This window comes from Phalangium opilio, unplaced genomic scaffold, assembly GCF_054372755.1.
Source record: "Phalangium opilio isolate 3A_F unplaced genomic scaffold, DU_Popi_V2 ptg000017l_1, whole genome shotgun sequence".
Taxonomy (NCBI): domain Eukaryota; kingdom Metazoa; phylum Arthropoda; class Arachnida; order Opiliones; family Phalangiidae; genus Phalangium; species Phalangium opilio.
Window position 1 is genome coordinate 3,071,494 of NW_028324151.1, and position 18,494 is coordinate 3,089,987.

General features: G+C 35.4%; 3 protein-coding genes and 1 long non-coding RNA gene across 6 annotated transcripts; 3 read left to right on the top strand and 1 right to left on the bottom strand.

Moving 5' to 3' along the window:
- Window positions 1-2: 2 nt before the first annotated feature.
- Window positions 3-2,856, top strand: LOC149702491 (uncharacterized). Its single transcript, XM_089866329.1, has 8 exons — window positions 3-458; window positions 1,454-1,540; window positions 1,637-1,744; window positions 1,827-2,018; window positions 2,105-2,196; window positions 2,262-2,372; window positions 2,464-2,557; window positions 2,615-2,856. The coding sequence occupies exons 1-8, from the start codon at window positions 428-430 to the stop codon at window positions 2,758-2,760; spliced, it is 861 nt and encodes a 286-aa protein (XP_089722455.1). The 5' UTR covers window positions 3-427; the 3' UTR covers window positions 2,761-2,856.
- LOC149702492 (uncharacterized) lies at window positions 2,323-4,684 on the bottom strand. Of its 2 annotated transcripts, XR_016381744.1 has the most exons (4): window positions 4,547-4,684; window positions 4,330-4,485; window positions 3,873-4,047; window positions 2,323-3,262 (listed from the first exon to the last, which is right to left on the bottom strand). It is a non-coding gene; the product is annotated as an uncharacterized LOC149702492 (long non-coding RNA). The 2 variants fall into 2 exon arrangements; XR_016381743.1 differs by having other exon boundaries at window positions 3,873-4,485.
- Window positions 3,134-9,884, top strand: Vps15 (vacuolar protein sorting 15). 2 transcript variants are annotated; one of them, XM_089866305.1, is made up of 20 exons: window positions 3,134-3,274; window positions 3,347-3,391; window positions 3,455-3,590; window positions 3,657-3,806; window positions 3,882-4,174; window positions 4,341-4,467; window positions 4,536-4,708; window positions 5,746-5,989; window positions 6,069-6,203; window positions 6,265-6,411; window positions 6,480-6,674; window positions 6,734-6,970; window positions 7,031-7,446; window positions 7,524-7,664; window positions 7,738-7,789; window positions 7,954-8,170; window positions 8,237-8,980; window positions 9,046-9,203; window positions 9,285-9,460; window positions 9,599-9,884. In XM_089866305.1, exons 1-20 carry the CDS (start codon window positions 3,183-3,185, stop codon window positions 9,801-9,803), a joined length of 4,083 nt encoding a protein of 1,360 aa, XP_089722431.1. In that variant the 5' UTR covers window positions 3,134-3,182; the 3' UTR covers window positions 9,804-9,884. The 2 variants fall into 2 exon arrangements, with proteins under 2 accessions (XP_089722431.1, XP_089722432.1); XM_089866306.1 differs by having other exon boundaries at window positions 7,738-7,762.
- A 400-nt stretch (window positions 9,885-10,284) lies between these two features.
- nes (lysophosphatidylcholine acyltransferase 3 protein nessy) lies at window positions 10,285-18,318 on the top strand. Its single transcript, XM_089866322.1, has 13 exons — window positions 10,285-11,263; window positions 11,364-11,471; window positions 11,913-12,019; window positions 12,189-12,282; window positions 13,590-13,627; window positions 13,701-13,808; window positions 14,892-14,962; window positions 15,037-15,145; window positions 15,202-15,288; window positions 15,363-15,529; window positions 15,602-15,749; window positions 15,828-15,986; window positions 16,048-18,318. The coding sequence occupies exons 1-13, from the start codon at window positions 11,155-11,157 to the stop codon at window positions 16,219-16,221; spliced, it is 1,479 nt and encodes a 492-aa protein (XP_089722448.1). The 5' UTR covers window positions 10,285-11,154; the 3' UTR covers window positions 16,222-18,318.
- Window positions 18,319-18,494: the final 176 nt, after the last annotated feature.

Consider the following 18,494-nt stretch of genomic DNA (forward strand, 5'->3'; position numbering starts at 1 on the left):
AAAAATAACGGATGCCACCATTTTTCCAACGATCCATAAGATCAACTAACAATATTATATAATAAATATCGCCTTATTGAGACCTTTTAGTTTTGTGAATACTACGTCAGACCCTCCTCAGTTCTAACAACCTTATTGGTGGTTTTCGGCTTTCCTTCTGCATTCGAGCCACCAATATGGACGTGTAAATGATGATAATGATCTCACAAATCATAACTCCTCCCCAAAAGGAAGCTCTCTATTGGTCAAGTGACCGTCTTCATCATAAGAACAAACGATAAGACAAATAGTGACTGGCGTCTGGCGCAGCCGCAGTTGTGGAGTTGACTCGGTTCTGAATGGTCATTCGGAAATCGGAATTTTGGGCTTTTCCCAGAACTTGTGCTGGTCACTGAAAGCTTTATTACTTTTGTTTGACAAGAATTATATGTTCAGGAAGATGTTGCCAACATTAGGATGTAAGTATACTTATTCTATATCATGTATTCTATTTAAATCAAGAAGAATATGCGCTTTCAAATTGGAAGCCTTGGTAATCTTACCATAGGTTTATTTAAAAAAAATAAATAAATAGTATTATTTTTAAAATCCCCGTAACACTTGTCTCTAAACCCAAACCCTAAATCCTTTACTTTAGATAGAGTTTTACGGTCAACTAATACTGACAATATGTATATAAATACAGTGAAAGAAATTCTCTAAAGAGGGGGATTGTTACTCCAAGGGGAATGAAGTCTGGGAGTGGGTTAGGAGCTTCCGCGTTGGGTGGTGCAGCTGCAAGTTAAAAGAAGCCGCTTTTATAGCATTTATACTATGGGTTAGGGCGCGCTTCCGCGTTGGGTGTACCAGCTGCAAGTTTTATTACTATGACTAGTAGAGTTAAAAGAAGCCGCTTTTATGGCATTCATACTACGTTCATTGACAAAGAGGGGGTTTCCCTACACTACTGGCAATGGAATGCCCGGTTCTTTTTGAACTTTGGAAAAAATGGTATTGGCGCTTCCGGGATGGGGTTATACCATATTGTAAGCGTCAAAAGAAGCCGCCTTGATAGTACCAACATTACATAACATTCTTCTATGGGTCACGTGGTAATAAACGGAGGTTGGAATGCAAGGGGTGCGACCTTCAGGGGAATGTTTAACGGAAGGACCTTGAATTCACCAGACTCAAAGGTTAAAGCCGACTATTTATGGAATGCGGAAACAAAGGGTATTTCCTTTTTAGTCCCATCCCCATCTGTATAAATAGGCGGGGCTATTAGTTTCACTCCGTTTTTATGGAATTTTTTTTTTTTTGGTATTTTATTGTTTTTAATGGAGGGTACAAGCTCTCAGTAACCAGTGACAAAGTTATGGAACATATCTTATGAACAAGAGGGGGGGGGTGAAAATCTCACCTACTAGCTTAGTTATTATTGTTTATTTGTTTACAATTTACACAATTATTTTAGTTGGGACTTACAAAATCAGGGATCGTCAAAAAATCTTTGACCTTTTAGAAGCAGCTGTTGGGCCAGAGGGAAAGTACAAACTAATTGGTAATTTATATTACTACTAATTATATTTAAGTGATAATTTACCCCCCCCCCCCGCCCCCCAGTATAAAAATTAATTAACTATGATTTTTAATTAAGACACTGCCTCAGTTTATCAAAATGAGGAATACATCGGAGAGGCATTAAAATCAATGTATTCCAAATATGATTTGAAGAGAGAAGATGTCTTTATTACTAGTAAACTTGGTAAGCTTATATCCAATGGATTATTGGAATAAACGAACCTTAATTAGTAAATTAATTAGTATAATTATTATAATCTGTGTAGGTCCTAAAGAACAGGGTTATGAGAATTGTATTGCTGCTGTAAAAGGGTCCCTAGAAAAGCTTCAAACTACTTATTTGGATTTATATTTAATACATTGGCCTGGAGTGTCTGGTGGAATTCCACCTGGAGACCCTAAACACGCAGCCCTTAGAAAAGAAAGCTGGAAAGCCATGGAAAAAATGTATGAAGATGGTAAATTAAATTTTTAATTTTATTTAATTATTTATGACTTAATTTGAACTATAATTCATGTATAAGTTTATCTATGAATATTGTAGGGATTTTAAAAAATATTGGAGTATCAAATTACACTGTAAACCATCTTGAAGAACTTTTAACTTATGCCCAAGTCATTCCATTTGCAAACCAAGTAAGAAAATGGTTCATGTTCATTGGTTTAATTATACTTTATTATTATAATTATTTATTTTCAAGGTGGAATGCCATCCTTATTTGTCACAATGTGAACTTAGAAAGTTTTGCAAAACGAATAATATTCAAGTTCAAGCTTATTCTTCACTTGGTGGAAGCCAAGGCAAAGATGAAGTAAGAATTTATTTATTTGTTTCAACATTTTCATACACTTTGAGTGGCTTGGTTTGCCCAGAAATTGTTATACTGTGGAAATTCTTTTTAGCTTTTAACAGATGAAGTGGTGAAACAAGTTGCATCCTCTCATGGAAAATCTGAGGCCCAAATTCTACTTAAATGGGCGTTACAAAATGAATTATGTAATTATTTTATTTATTAGACTTAAATGTGGATTTAACATAATTGTTTTAATTTAGGTATCATTCCAAAAACGGAAAGTTTAGAGCGTGTGAAAGAAAATAGTGATCTTTTTGATTTTCAGCTGACAGACAAAGAGATGAACCAATTAGATACCCTAAATAAAAATTTACATTATTGTTGGGATCCTAATTCTATAGCTTAGGCCTTGGCTTAAGAGTTTATAGTCTATATTTCTTGTATTACCGAATAAATTATATGCTGAAAAATAAAAATAGAAGTTTTTGTATTAAAATACTTATTAGTTCGATTTAATATGTTCTTTACATCATTGTGAATTGTAATTTGAAATACGCGGGATGAGTATGAACAACTGACAGTTGGTCATGTTGCAAATAGGAAGTCCCAAGCGTCGTCCGCTTATGCTATGCCAAACCCGTGATTCAAATTGTCGTATTTAATTATTGACTTTTTAACACAATAATATACTTCAATTTAACTTAAAAAGAGTTCAGAGTCATGATGTAACCCTTTTAATTTGCGCGTAACTACTTTACAGTCTTTATTTGGTCAGAAAAATACGTTTTTGTGTAGTTTTAGTTCAATCACTTTTCGTTAAGCCTCGGCATGGGTAACTCTTTAGCTGGAATTGCACCAAGTCAAATATTTCCAGTTGAACATTATTTAACAGATTTTTCTGAATTTACCTACGATGCAAAGTAAGTGTTTGATTTATAAATAAGGTATTAGTTTTACTACATCGTAAACTATTGTTCCCGATGTGCGTGTAGTTTGGGAAGTACTAGATTTTTCAAAGTTGCCAAAGCCAAACATAAGTAAGTGTATCTGTCTAACGTTACATGTGTTATTCATGTAAAATAACTCTCCCTGAACATTAGGGAGGGTTTCACGGTGGTCAAAGTATTTGCAATACACGATCCATCATTACCCTTAAATTCCCACAAAGAAAAAATTGAAGCTATTCATGATTTATTAAGAAAAATTCCTAATTGTTTACCTTTTCAAAAAGCATGGGTACGATGGCTTAACTTAATATTAATTAACATATTATACTAAACTATTTGTCAATTACAATCTTAGCTAACTGAAAAAGCTGGTTTACTTATTCGCCAATTTGTCAAAGACAATTTATACGATAGATTAAGTACTAGGCCATTTCTTAATCACATTGAAAAACGATGGATAGCTTTTCAACTTATTGATGCATTGGCTCAATGTCATAAACTCGGGGTTCGTAGTATTTAAGATATTTAACTGACCTAATATTTAAGCCTAATACCAACTGAGTCTACTTACTCTAAATAGGTTTGTCACGGTGATATCAAACTAGAAAATGTCATGGTGACTGGTTGGAACTGGGTTTTATTAACTGATTTTGCCAGTTATAAACCCACCTATTTACCCGAAGATAATCCAGCAGATTTTAATTACTTCTTTGATACATCCAGAAGGCGTACTTGTTATATTGCCCCTGAAAGATTTGTAAAAACTTTAAACCCTGAAAATGTAGCCAGTTCCGCTGATACAAATTTATTGTTGCCGGAAGATGAGATAAAGAAGGGAGATCTTACACCTGCTATGGATATATTTTCAATAGGGTGAATAGTAGAGTATTGGCAGCACTTATTATAACACCTATAGAGTGTAATACAGTCAAAGGCAGGGAGAAGTCAATGCCATTACTCTATTGGTTGTTAATTTTGACAGAAACAAACGCTGCAATGCCTTTCTCTTAATTCTTTTTATTACTTACAACAATTTCAGCTGTGTTTTAACTGAATTATTTACCGATGGTAACACTCCATTTGATTTTTCCCAACTCTTGGCTTATCGAAGCGGGGAATACAATCCCAATAAAATATTAGATAAAATTGAAGATAAAAATATTAGGGTTAGTTAAAATTGACCCCTGAAAAATGATTTCAATCTGTTCAAATTATGAAATTAATTTACACAAAGGATTTGGTTACCAATATGCTTCAAAAAGATCCTAATTTACGTCAATCAGCCCAAACTTATTTGGATCAGCAAAGAAATAAGGCATTCCCTGGATATTTTTATTCTTTTTTGAAGGAATATGTTCAAGGATTTTCCTTTGTGCCAATTTCAGCTCCAGATGATAAAATCACCAGGTCTACTGTACTTTTATATAAAATGTAGGGGGGTGTGCGGGTGGCCCGGGGGGGGGTACAGCCCCTTCATTTATTCCAAGAAACTGCATGGGTAGTAAAAATACTCCCCCATAAGCCTTGTCAAATCAAACTGAAACAGCGGGTGGGTGGGTGGGTTATTTGCGGGTTGAAAGGTAGATAGGAATCAAAGGGGTAAGGTAGATAAGAATCAGAGGGGTTAGGGGGGCCAGGACCACCCACTTTCCAGTTTAGAAAGACTGGGGGGGGGATTTTTAAGAATGACGAAATGCCGTGAAACTCGCAGAAGGTATGCGTTCTGTGGTAGTTTCTTTTTGAGACAGATTAGAATCACGCTGCGCGACACGCCTCTACACACTTATATCATCCCATTGTCAGTATTCTGTGTTGAAATAAGACTAAGAGTTAAAGGGGCTGGTTGGACCCTCCCTGGCCCCGTGGGACAAAGGACGATTTTCCTCATAGAGCTTGCATAGCTGGTTGGTGGGTTAAAAAGTAGAGGGGTCGGACACTTACCCCTTTAAGAAGGAGAAAGCCAGAACCAAAAGTTATAGAAGAACCTAGCGCTTGAGGATTGAGATATAATAGTAAAACTAGTGTATAGGGTGTTTCCGCCAGAGTAAAAGGGGGAAGAAATAGGGGGCGAAAACCGGTTTTCAGGAGATGTCAACATGGCGTCCTAACGTGGCCAGAGCGGGCACCCGGCAAGGGGAGAGGAAAGGGGGAAGGTAACTTGACGTCACGCGCAAAGACACTATAAAAAATTTTGGGTACGCGCCCGATAACTATTCGGTTTAACTTTTAATACCCCACTGTTACCCGACAACCATTTTTCAACTAAGCATAATTACCCGAATACCCCACACAAAATTCGGGTACCCGCCCGAATCCCGAAAACAATATCTTTGATTACCCGAACCCGATTCGAAATTGAAATAAAACACTACCCGCACACCTCTAAATTAATTTATCATCAAAACAAGCACAAAATTAACTTAAATTATAATTAATTAACGCAGGCTCAAAAGGGATGTTAAAAATATAATTAGCACGCTTCAAATTGATAAAGAGACTGATAGTTACAATCTAAAAAACAGCGTGACGGGAAACAATGATAGTTTGGTTATTGTCGTTTCTCTGGTCACCTCTTGTTTAAGAGCTTTAAAACATTTTTCGGCTAAACTACAAGCTTTAGATGTTTTGGCTGAAATGGCGCCTTATTTAGCACCTGAAATTATACTTGACCGACTTCTACCTTATATGGTAATTAAATCAGTGATTTTCACTGCCCCGGAAGTTAATTTAATTTATTTAAAAAAAAAACATACTTAACCCCTTTCAGCTTTTCTTGTTAAATGATCAATATCCTCGCGTACGCGTTGCGGCAATTGAAAAGCTAACAAACTGCCTTACACTCGTTAAACATGTTCCTAGAAGCGACGCTAATATATTTCCCGAGTATATTTTCCCTAATTTGGTACGAAACTTTAGGCTTAGTTTCAGTTTGCTAGAAACCATAAACTTCAACGTAATTTCAGAGTCACGTAGCGCAAGATGAAGCTGTTATAGTTAGAACCGCATTTGCGGAAAACATAGCGGTAATTGCCGAAACGGCATTGAGGTTTTTGGAGTTGACTCAACTTGATACGGAGCAATCCGATCCCAACCAAGCCTCTTCCCATCAAGTTAGTCAGGGTAGTACATCGTAGATAGTGTCCCAAACTTTAATATTATCCATGCAAAATATAAATAGGCGTCTTACGATTCTGAGTTACAAATTTTACAAGAAATGGTTCAAGAATGCGTCGCCACTTTACTAAGTGACCCCGATAATGTCGTTAAACAAATGCTTTTAGAGCAGGGAATCACACGACTCTGCGTTTTCTTCGGAAGGCAGAAAGCGAATGATATTCTTTTGTCACACATGATAACTTTTCTAAATGATAAAGTATTGACGAAGTTCTTGGGAGTTTTTGGTCCACAAAACTGACCCCTGTTTGGTTTTAGGGTGATCGAAATTTACGAAGAGTATTTTTTGAAAGTATAGTCGGAATTGCGGCTTATGTTGGTTGGCAATGTTGCCCCATTTTAAAACCATTACTACAGCAAGGTTTAGCCGATCCGGAAGAGTTTGTCATAAGCAAAACGCTAAATTCCATGACGGATTTAGCCGAATTAGGTTTAATTCAAAAACAAATGCTTTATGAACTTGTCGGTGAGGCTGTACCTTTACTCTGCCATCCCGTAAGTCAATATAAATCAAGGTTAAACGCGAAGTAATTAAGCTCAATTTTCTACCACAAGAACTTATGGATTCGTCAAGGAACAGTTGGTTTCGTTTGCGCTGTAGCGCGTACCTTATCACTCGCGGACATTCAATGCAAACTTATGCCTCTACTACAACCGTTTCTATCGCGTAATATAATTCAACTGGATAAAGAAGTTGTTCTTTTGGACGCAATAAGCGAACCATTAACCAGAGAACAATTTGATTATTTGGTGAAACTTCCAATGTTGGCTCCATTCTTGGAAGATTTAAGGGAACACCAGTTGACCGAATGTATCGTCGGAACTGGACATAAAGTTTATATGGATAGAGATAATAGTTCCCTGAAGACTGTCTATCGAAGATTGCAATCGGAAGGTATTTCCGATTCTTCCTTATTGGAGAAAAAAATTCTGGCCCTTTCCGAGCATTTGCTGAAGATACACAAGTACTAGTGAGTAACCCCTAGCCACTCTTCAAAGGTTTGCGTCACGTTCTTATGAACAATTACCTCAATTCTTTCGCGTTAAGCTCTGGGGATGCTAGAAATGTAGTCAAGGACAAGGGTCGAGTTATAGATTTGGCCCAAATAGGTCATACAGTCAGACTACATTCCAGAATAATTAGCAACTCCGATATTACTTATGATCAGTCGCAAAGTTCATCTTACAGGTGAATAAATACTCGACTAAACATCAAAATAAAATATAAATCTCTGTGTTTGTTTGTTTGTTGTTCTCAATAGGAAACCGGGTAAAAAGAAAATGAATGTTAGTGATTCTCCTGGCATAGCAATGGTAGATTGCGTCAGTAGTGTAGACCATACGGATAAACATTCATTCAAGATGGCGGGCCAAGTGCCAACCATGTTTGTTTATCCGTATAGTCTTGACTACTCGCATCCGTTACGATAAACAAAGCTCGAATTCAAAGTTTTCGCGGGTGTCTTGCAATAAAATAGAATGAAGAATGGCAACATATGTTTGGGTCGACTGATTCCCAACAAACTAAGAGTGACGGAACACCTATGAGTACATCGACTCATTCCGATCTTAGTAAAGAGTTGCAAATTCATGAAGCGACTGATGTCGTTAAGGAATTAGGTGGGAAAGATTTGCAACCAGTTTGGGATGTTCCCGAACAAAAAGGAGTTCAAGCCGCCGTCAAAATGCCTGATTGTATGGTCATTGTGGTCATTAACGCCCTTACATTTCAAATTAGGGCTTATTTGTTATCATTCTTAGATTGTTCCAATCCTTGTTTACAAGAACTTCATTCTATGACGTTGAAAAAGCAAGAAGAGTACTTGAAAGACGAAGAAAATCGGGATAACCTTGACCTTCCTTCAATGTCAAAAGATAAACACTCCCAACAAGCTGAACGTTGGAAACCACGTGGAATTTTGGTGGCCCATCTTCACGAACATCGTCTTTCAGTCAATAGGATTCAGGTTATCCCCGATACTTCTCTCTTCGCGACCTGCTCCAATGATTCCACCGTTAAAGTATGGGATTGCGGTCGAATGGATGGACGGAGCATCGCCAATCGATCCAGACAAACTTATAACCGAATGGAAGGTCAAATAACCAGCCTGACAGTGTGCCAAAATATGCAATCTTTAGCCGCAGCGTCGGACTCTGGTCAAATTCACGTTTTCAGGGTTGAACCAGGGACGACTAAGACTAGTATTCTTCACTCTCGAGTCTTGGAACCGCACGACGAAGGATGCGTCGTTGATTTGAGTTACTTTGACGCGGGTCCACAGACAGTCTTGGTTTATGCCACCGTCTTTGGGTCCATCGTTGGTTGGGACTTAAGATCACCGGGAACAGCTTGGAAATTGGAGAATCATACAAAGAATGGACTGATCACTTCATTCTCTATTGATCGACAACATACTTGGCTTGTTGCCGGAACTGCCATTGGAAAATTAATATGTTGGGATATGAGGTTTCAATTACCAATTACAACAGTATCACATCCTACAGGTATTGTTATTGTTTTTCAACCTTCATTAATTAGTTTTAATTAAATTTAAACGATATTTCTTTAGCCGTTAGGGTTCGTCGTTTACTCATTCACCCTCAGAAACAATCGTCGTTCTTCGCGGCGGCCCAAGGAAACAACGAAGTCTCTCAATGGGACATGGAAACGGGGGCCCGTCAAATGACCCTATGGGCCAGCAACGCGCCTCCTCTTTCTCAAACTCAGGTATGTAATTTTTAACTTTTGACCTTTTGTTTTGTATGGGATTGTTATCGAGTTGTTTTTGTATTTGTGGCGCTAAAATAGGCGTCTAGTCACTCAACGTACAGCATGTACATGAGCCCCCAAGAAACCAGTCCTTATCTATTGACAGCTGGTTCTGATATGAGAATAAGGTACTGGGACCTCGTTAATCATAATGACAGTTACATTGTAGCTGGTGCAGCCAATGATAGAATAACTCCCGGCTCAGTCTTGTACAAGTACGTTTTTTATTTTTGTTTCCTCTCCCCCCCCCCTCTCCCTCTCAGTAGTGATATACCCCCAAATAGGCCTGTAATCCAAGATGGCCGCCATTGTGTGTGTTTGCGTAATTTATTTTTATTTTTATTTGTAAATAGATCTAGAGTAATTGATGGTACTGAAGTACTGCAAGAAACCTTCACTAGACCACCAGTAGCTGGTAATGATGAGACACCTAGAAGGTATCCGGAAGTGCCACCAGCTGGGCATCATGACGTCATAAGTGACATTTCGGTCATGCACGCTTCACAGACTTTTGTACTTTCCGCCTCAAGAGATGGCGTCGTCAAAGTTTGGAAATAATTTAAGTAATAACTTTTCAGAAGATGTAATTAATTTTTAGTCACTTCGGCAATTGTGTATAATAAAATTGTTATAAGAGTATGCGGTTGGTGTTGTTATTTTGCTTGTATTAAAGTAAGGTCAAAGTTGAACACAATAGCGTCTCTTCCTCACTTTTGGTACTGAGAAGGGAGAAGCTATGGGAACGTGACGTCAATATTGGGGGTCTAAATTGTATTGCTTAAGCTGACGACTTCCACTATGGTCGCCAAAACCGAGGTAAGAGATAGGAGGGTGTGACGTCATGAGAAAATTCGTGGTAGCAGACTATAAACTGTGAGATAGTTTTGTTAGAGAGCTGTCCCTATTTTTATTTCAACCTTGAAACCCTACTACAGCTCTTGTTTTCCGTTACCAATACCCTTAAACGATTAGCGTGTGAATTGTAATAAAATCACTAATGGATTTATGTCCAGCGAAATTCCGATACCGAAATTCAAAATGGCGGCGACCATTTAAAGGGAAGCACCATGCGCTGCAGCAACTTCCCAACCTCAAATAAAAATCTAAGAAATTAAAGAGACCTAAAAAGTGTGGGGGGTTGAACTTTTCAATCGGCTTCGCCTTCCCCTCCGATAATCCCTCTATGGTATAAATTAATTGTACACGTGTCGACCGGCTTTATCAAACCGGTTCTTATCTATTGATCAAGGAAGGAGTACGCTATCTAAGCCTTGGGTAATAACAAAGTCACGCGTTCAATCTTAAAGAGTCAGTAGAGGAAAAGGCGGGTAAGACGAAGCCAGTGTTGCCAAATCGTAGACAAGAGATATGGCGCGCTAACGGGCGGCGTTGAGTCGTTGATTCCCCCTTCCAACGTAGTAACGTAACCTCTTACGTGACACCGACCGGCGGTGGTAGAAAAAATATTTTTCATATCAATCGCATCGCGTGTTATTCCGTGCCTTTCCCCATAGCGTACAGTTTAGGAATAGGATAGGGTCGGGTGATTACGAAAAAAATAACATTTCGTAAGTGAAAACGGTGGTTCCGTGCTTTGGGTTTTAAATACAGTTATATACGCAATAATTTTATAGAAGGAAAAATTACAAATATTAGGAAAGTAAGCTTGGCTTCCCCGTTAACCGTAGTGATATAGTCTTTGGTCAGTTCCCCAATTCATTTAGCCTTGGTTTAAATTAAGAGTGAACTGTATTTGTGCTTTTGTGGTGGACACTGGACTTAAAAAAACCCTGCAATGATTACTTTGTGATGTAACTTAGACCGTAATTATTAGAATTAATACTCAAACTGATAAATCTACTGTAATATCAACGAAAGACCTCTTAGTTTAACCTTAAAAGTATAAACCATGTCGCTACATGACACTGAAAACACTGGTTCAGGATGGATTGGTTATTTCGCTGCATCTGTTGGAGCTTCAGAAGCGGCGTTCAAGCTTTTGCTATCACTTCTTTTAGGTAAATATATCTTAACAACACCTGTTTTATTCTTAATTAATTAATTATTTATTGTTGCTAAGCCTACAAAACCCTCCAAAATAATAATGTATGTTTACAGGATACCCTCTCGCTCTTATACATCGTCATTTACTATTTGGAAAAGCTCCTTCCCTACAGAATCTCTTTGTAATTGTGTGTGGAATTAGTATTGGATATTTCAACTACGGTAAGATGTCTATTTAGACCTAAATAATAATTATAGACCATGATAAGGCTAGGGAGGCTTAATGTTTTCCAATTTAACGTAACTGAACCACATAAGCAGATTTGTTTGGATAAGGTCTAGGATTTTACTAGCGTTTAGCATTTATGGTTGGTTCTTATCACTTTGTGTGTACACATACTATCAGATAATTCGAAATTATAAATAGAGTTTAGTTTATCTGCGTTGCTTTTCAAGTTTTTACACTTTGGGAGAGGGGGGGGGGGGGTAAGTCTGCTACCACGAATTTTCTCGTGACGTCATACCCTCCTATCTCTTACCTCGGTTTTGGCGACCATATTGGAAGTCGTCAGCTTAAGCAATACAATATTGACGTCACGTTCCCGTAGCTCCTCCCTTCTCAGTACCACTCTCTAAGTAAAATATGTCTACTTTTTCAATCAGGAGCTGCCGTTCTTCATTCACTTATATCAGTCTTTGCTGTTTACATTTTATTGTTAATATGTGGTGGAACACTGTTTTCAGTAGCTGTAACATTCATATTTATGATGGTAAATACCTTTTTGTATAAGCTTCGATTTAGATTCTAACTGAAAGGGGTTATTAACTGATAAAATACAAAGATACCTTACATAATTTCAATTTATTTTTATTAACAAGAGTTATTTGAAGAGGTTCTGCATAGATTATAATTATTCCTTTGATTGTTATCATTATCAGGGCTATCTATTGGCTGGGTATTATGCCACTGGAACGGGGAATTATGATATCACTTGGAGTATGCCTCATTGCGTTCTTACCTTGAGATTGATAGGTAAACGTCATCTTTTCTATTTTCTACGTTTTTCAAATTCCTTACTTAAAAAGTTAAAAGTGTTTTCCCACTTATCCTTCATTCTTTCAATCAAATCTGAATTTTCTTACACATTATCTTTAACCTCAATGAATTGTGTAGTGTAGTTTAGTGTAGTGACTAAACATACATCTTACTGATAATTGTATCAGTTTTGATAATAGGTTTGTTTTTTCTGAAGGAAACGTGGTTAAGATAGTTTGACACAAAAGTAAAAAGCCCTTGACACGTTTTGTTGATGAGTACAGGTTGTTTTTTAGTTCACAGTTTAGTAAATGTATTTTGCAGCATTACACTATGTTTATTATTCAGCAGATGTTCAATTCATCTACTTTTAAAAAATTATTTTATATTGCAGTAAAGTATTTAAAATTATAAAATGAATGCATATGATATGTGCAAATTGCAATTCTGGCTTAAAAACCTAACACACATTTTATGGGTTTGATAATAGTACAATAACATAAAATTCCACCTTTTATCCACTGATAGAAAAACATGTTATTTTACACGTGTCATCAGAGAAATGTTTTGTTTTACACACGTGACAAGAAAAACGTCTTATTTTTCGCATGTGACAAGTAAAACGTGTTATTTGAATAATTTGACAAGAAAACATGTTATTTACGCTTGTCGCAAAAATGTGTTATTTTTCACTTTTGGCAAGAAAAATGTATTATTTTACACGTGTCATGAAAAAAAAAATATTTTACACGTGTGACCAGAAAAACGTATTATTTTACACGTGTGACCAGAAAAACGTATTATTTTACACATGTGACCAGAAAAACGTATTATTTTACACGTGTGACCAGAAAAACGTATTATTTTACACGTGTGACCAGAAAAACGTATTATTTTACACGTGTGACCAGAAAAACGTATTATTTACACGTGTGACCAGAAAAACGTATTATTTACACGTGTGACCAGAAAAACGTATTATTTACACGTGTGACCAGAAAAACGTATTATTTTACACGTGTGACCAGAAAAACGTATTATTTTACACGTGTGACCAGAAAAACGTATTATTTTACACGTGTGACCAGAAAAACGTATTATTTACACGTGTGACCAGAAAAACGTATTATTTACACGTGTGACCAGAAAAACGTATTATTTTACACGTGTGACCAGAAAAACGTATTATTTCACACGTGTGACCAGAAAAAAACGTATTATTTTACACGTGTGAAGAAATGTTTTAATGTCATCCAGCCGCTAAAACAATGTTTTTTTTTTTTTGTTTTTTTTCCTTTACCTAGGGCTTGCGTTTGATATCTATGATGGCAAAAAGAAAGTGGTTAGTTTTTCACATCCAAAATACTATAAATAAACTTCCGAGCTATTTCGAAGTTATTCATCCGTTTTTTTAGGAAAAACTTTCAGTTGACCAAAAAAAGAACGCTCTTCAGAAAATGCCTAATATATTGGAAGTGGCTGGACACAGTTACTTTTACGGGGGTTTCTTAGTCGGCCCGCAAGTACGTTTCATTTTTTTACAGCTACTTTATCATTCCCAAAGAAATAACAATAAAATGTCCTCATTTGGCTCCATTTTAATATTTTTTGATACGGTGTATTATTCCTTGGATAATATCCAAAATTTTGTCTATGAGGAAACTAATGGTTTAAAAATGTAATTAGCATATGTGCAATTATTTTTTCAAAAGGGTTTTTTTCTATCCTTGAAAAGAGACAAAATTATTTTCAATGTGGGTTTTTGTAATCGCGGAAATTATAGTGGTAGAATACTAGGTTTTTGTAATTTAAACCAATATTAGAAAGATGTAGAATTTATCGCAAAAACACATGTAGAATTCATCGCATAAAAAACATGTAGAATTTATCGCAAAAACACATGTAGAATTTATCGCATAAAAAACATGTAGAATTTATCGCATAAAAAACATGTAGAATTTATCGCAAAAACACATGTAGAATTTATCGCATAAGAAACATGTAGAATTTATCGCATAAAAAACATGTAGAATTTATCGCATAAAAAACATGTAGAATTTATCGCATAAAAAACATGTAGAATTTATCCCTTAAAACACATGTAGAATTTATCGCATAAAACACATGTAGAATTTATCCCTTAAAACACATGTAGAATTTATCCCTTAAAACACATGTAGAATTTATCCCTTAAAACACATGTAGAATTTATCCCTTAAAACACATGTAGAATTTATCCCTTAAAACACGTGTAGAACTTATCCCGGGAAAAACGTGTAGAACTTATCCCGGGAAAAACGTGTAGAACTTATCCCGGGAAAAACGTGTAGAATTTATCCCGGGAAAAACGTGTAGAATTTATCCCGGGAAAAACGTGTAGAATTTATCCCGGGAAAACGTGTAGAATTTATCCCGGGAAAAACGTGTAGAATTTATCCAGGGAAAAACGTGTAGAATTTATCCAGGGAAAAACGTGTAGAATTTATCCAGGGAAAAACGTGTAGAATTTATCCAGGGAAAACATGTAGCAATTTACCCCTTCTAAGTCCGTTAAACTCTATACGTAAAAACATTAGTTCAGATTTAATTTAAATAATTACATTTAGTTTCCAATGAGGCGCTATCTTGATTTTATTAACGGTGCATTTGGAGGGGAAAATGGCGGAAAACCCAATTGGTTAGTTGATCATATAAGTTAAATATCTACGAATCCACAGAAGAATAAGAGATTGTTTTAATATAATAATGCAGCATTGAACCGGGTTTGAAAAGATTCGCTTTAGGGGTCATTTACATGACGATATTTCACGTTGGAAGCTTACTCTTGCCTGAAAGATATGTCCTAACGGAATCATACGATGTAAAGTTTATAAATCAAGTTCATTATCAGGAGTTAATCGTACTTTTCTACTTAAGATGTTGCCGTTTTATAAGAGAACCTTTGTGGTTGCTCTATGGGGCAAAATTGTGCTTTATAAATATATCGCGTCATGGCTTTTATCAGTAAGATTGTTATTATAGTTATTATTAGTGTATTAGGACGAAGTTCGTTTATTTACGGTTTTTCTGGGATTAAGGAGGGTAGTTGCATCATGGCTGGTTTAACCTATAACGGCAAAAACGAAAAAGGGGAAGAATTGTGGAATGGATGCTCTAATGTTAAAATCTGGGGTTACGAAACTGGAGTTACATTTGATATGTTGATTAAAACGTTCAATGTTAACACCAATCTTTGGGTGGCAAAGTAAGAAAGCCTTTCTTAATTGGTTTTTGATTTTATTTTATTTAGGCCTAAGTAACCATCGTTTATTTCCAGTTACGTCTTCAAAAGATTACGTTTCTTAGGTAATAAGTTGGCTTCGCAGTTTCTTTCATTGCTTTTCTTAGCTGTTTGGCACGGATTGCATTCCGGCTATTACATGACGTTCTTTATGGAGTTTATTGTCATGAAAATGGAAAGAGATGTAAGAGATTACATCCTTCTTTTAAGTTACATGATAACTTTTTGAGTTTGAAGTTAAAATATGTAATATATTTGAAAGGTTGTTGGTCTGATCCAAAAAAATCCGACACTTAGTGCCGTGGCCAATCATCCCGCAGCTCAAATTCCAATATGGATTGTTCTAAAGTATTTCCAACTCTTCATGTTCGCGTATTGCGTAATACCATTTGTAATGCTCTCTTATGAAAGATGGTGGCCGGTAAGTTTCTTTTTATCATTAAATTTTATTTTTAATCATTTTTTGTTAAAAACCTTTTCAGGTTTATAAATCAGTTTACTTTGCCGGTTTTGTCGTTTACTTGGGATGGCCACTGGTATTTCCATTCATTAAAAACGCTCTGAAAAGTTCTAGTGCCAAGAAATCGAACGGAGCTGCCACCACCACCACTACTTCTAACCCTAATTCTAGCCCGGCTGTCACTGCTGATCAATAATGATAAAATTGAGAGCATGCAGGTGAGGAAGACCCCAATGTTTATTTGTTTATTTGTTTGTTTGTTTTTTTATCCTTTCTCCTTAAGGAGAAATGAAAATGAAAATTCGAGGGTGCACGTTAGTTTTTTGCCATTTATCGTGACTCTAAATCTAAACATTAAAATAATAATATAAATTCAAACGTAAATTAAATTAAATTAAATTACCTACATTTAATTCCGTATAATTAAAAGTGTTACGGAAAAAAAAATGCATTAAAGCACAAGAAACAAAACTGTATTAACGATAAAGATGTACCGTTAACCATCATATAGGGAGAATGAGAAATGTCTTAATTCTTTACTAAAAAATGTTTGTATTGTTTTTTGATTCAATCTGTTCTGACTTATTTCCTTCCGAGTTATTTTAGAATTTATATGAAAAAAAAAAAAAAAAACATTGTGTGAGCTTTTTGACTCAAATCTACGTTGACTCATTGATCGGGGAAATTTTTTTCTGAGAGAGAAGGGTTTTTTACTTTTTTTCTTTTCTTTTTCAATGCTAATTTCTTCTTTAATTGTTAAATACCTCATTAACAATTTCCTCATTCTCAATTTGAAGCTCTTACCGATTTCTTGCCATTTTTGCGAACATTTTTTATCGCTAGAATTCACCAAAAATTTATTTAACGTTCTCTTAATCACTCGTAAATCTCTTCTACAATGATTGTTCTTTTGTTTTGGCCTAAAAGTGTCTGCAATACAGATTTATTTACAGCGAATAGGTTTAAATTAATTTGAAATTTAGGTAATTGGTTTTCGGTTTTGAGAACTTAATTTATTTGCGGAAGCTAGTCCAAAAGTTACTTTACGGTTATAAAATATGGCGTAGAGTACTTCTATGAGTAGCGTATGTTTTACTTTGAAGGGAATATGAATAAAATTCGGGGCATTGTTTAGGGATAAACTTGCGACATTAGAAACCGACGGTTTTATTATTATTATTACTATTATTATAATTATTATTGCTATCCAACTTTGACGAGTTATTTCGTGAAAAAGATTTCACGTTTAAGAAGTTATAAAAGGGTGTTTTCGGAACATATGGTTGACAACTTCAAACAAAAACCAAGTTTTTGTCTTGTGGGTGGGATGAAGTAGTTGGGTTTTGGGTGATTTATACGCAGCGTTTTTTACGCGTGAATTAGAATTTCTTTAGTCTCTTCCGATTCTCAATTTATTCTACCAATTTTTTTCTTTTCTTCTACTTAAAAATTTGAGAAACAGTGTGTGTATGTGTGGCAGGTAACCAAAGTGATGCAAATATTAACGATTCTTTTAATTTATACGTAAATTAACACCTGAGGGGCATGGGGACTTTATCCAAGGCTTAGGAAAATTTATTTTTTAAATTGTAATTTAAGAATGAATAATGTAAAAAAATTATAGTTGACTTGAAATTTTCTTCTAAACTCCCCCAAAAACTTTTCACAATGTACAGAAATGTAGATTAAAACTTTGTAGTACACTAGAATACTAAATTGTTAAAGTAGCCGCAGGGGAAATTAAAAAAAAAATAATTAATATATAGCTATCTCGAATCCTCGATAGTTAATAAAAATAAAAACTAAAAAACGAAATTGCCTTTAGAAATGATAGAAATTATTGTCGGATTTAGTGTTTTTTACAATCTTCTTAATGCTCTTTAAAAATATAGCTTTTGATTATAAAACCAAAACGTAATAAAAATAAGCTGCCAGAAAAAATTTAAATAAAATACTGTTGGAACATTTTTAGCAGCTTAGCTAAGTTCAAAAAACAAAATAAATCAATTGGACTTAATATATAAATAAATATAATATAAATAAATGAGAACCTCTCTGGCTTGTGCTACTCTTAAGCACTGTTTTTCAAAACTTAAAATAAAAATATAGTAAAAACACCTAACTGATAACACACTGGTTCTACTCTCCATTAAAAGAAAAAAAAAAACATTTTTTGACCTACCTGGTTTGGTTTCCTTATTGTTTTTGTATTTTTCTTCAATTATTTTGAGGGTTGTAAGTTTTTTAAACATTATTGTTGATAATTAAAAATAACTAATGTTAATTATTCTGATTTTTAATATTTTTTTCGTACATTTAGGTTTAAAAATTGTAATTTTAATCTTTACCAAGGCTTAACACCCGTTATTTTCCGGTTTTACAATGCGCGCGTTTAAAGAAATTTAACATTTCCCGCCAATTTTAAGCCGCTAGAGGTCACCAAAGTATTTTGTCGGCATTTGACCTTCA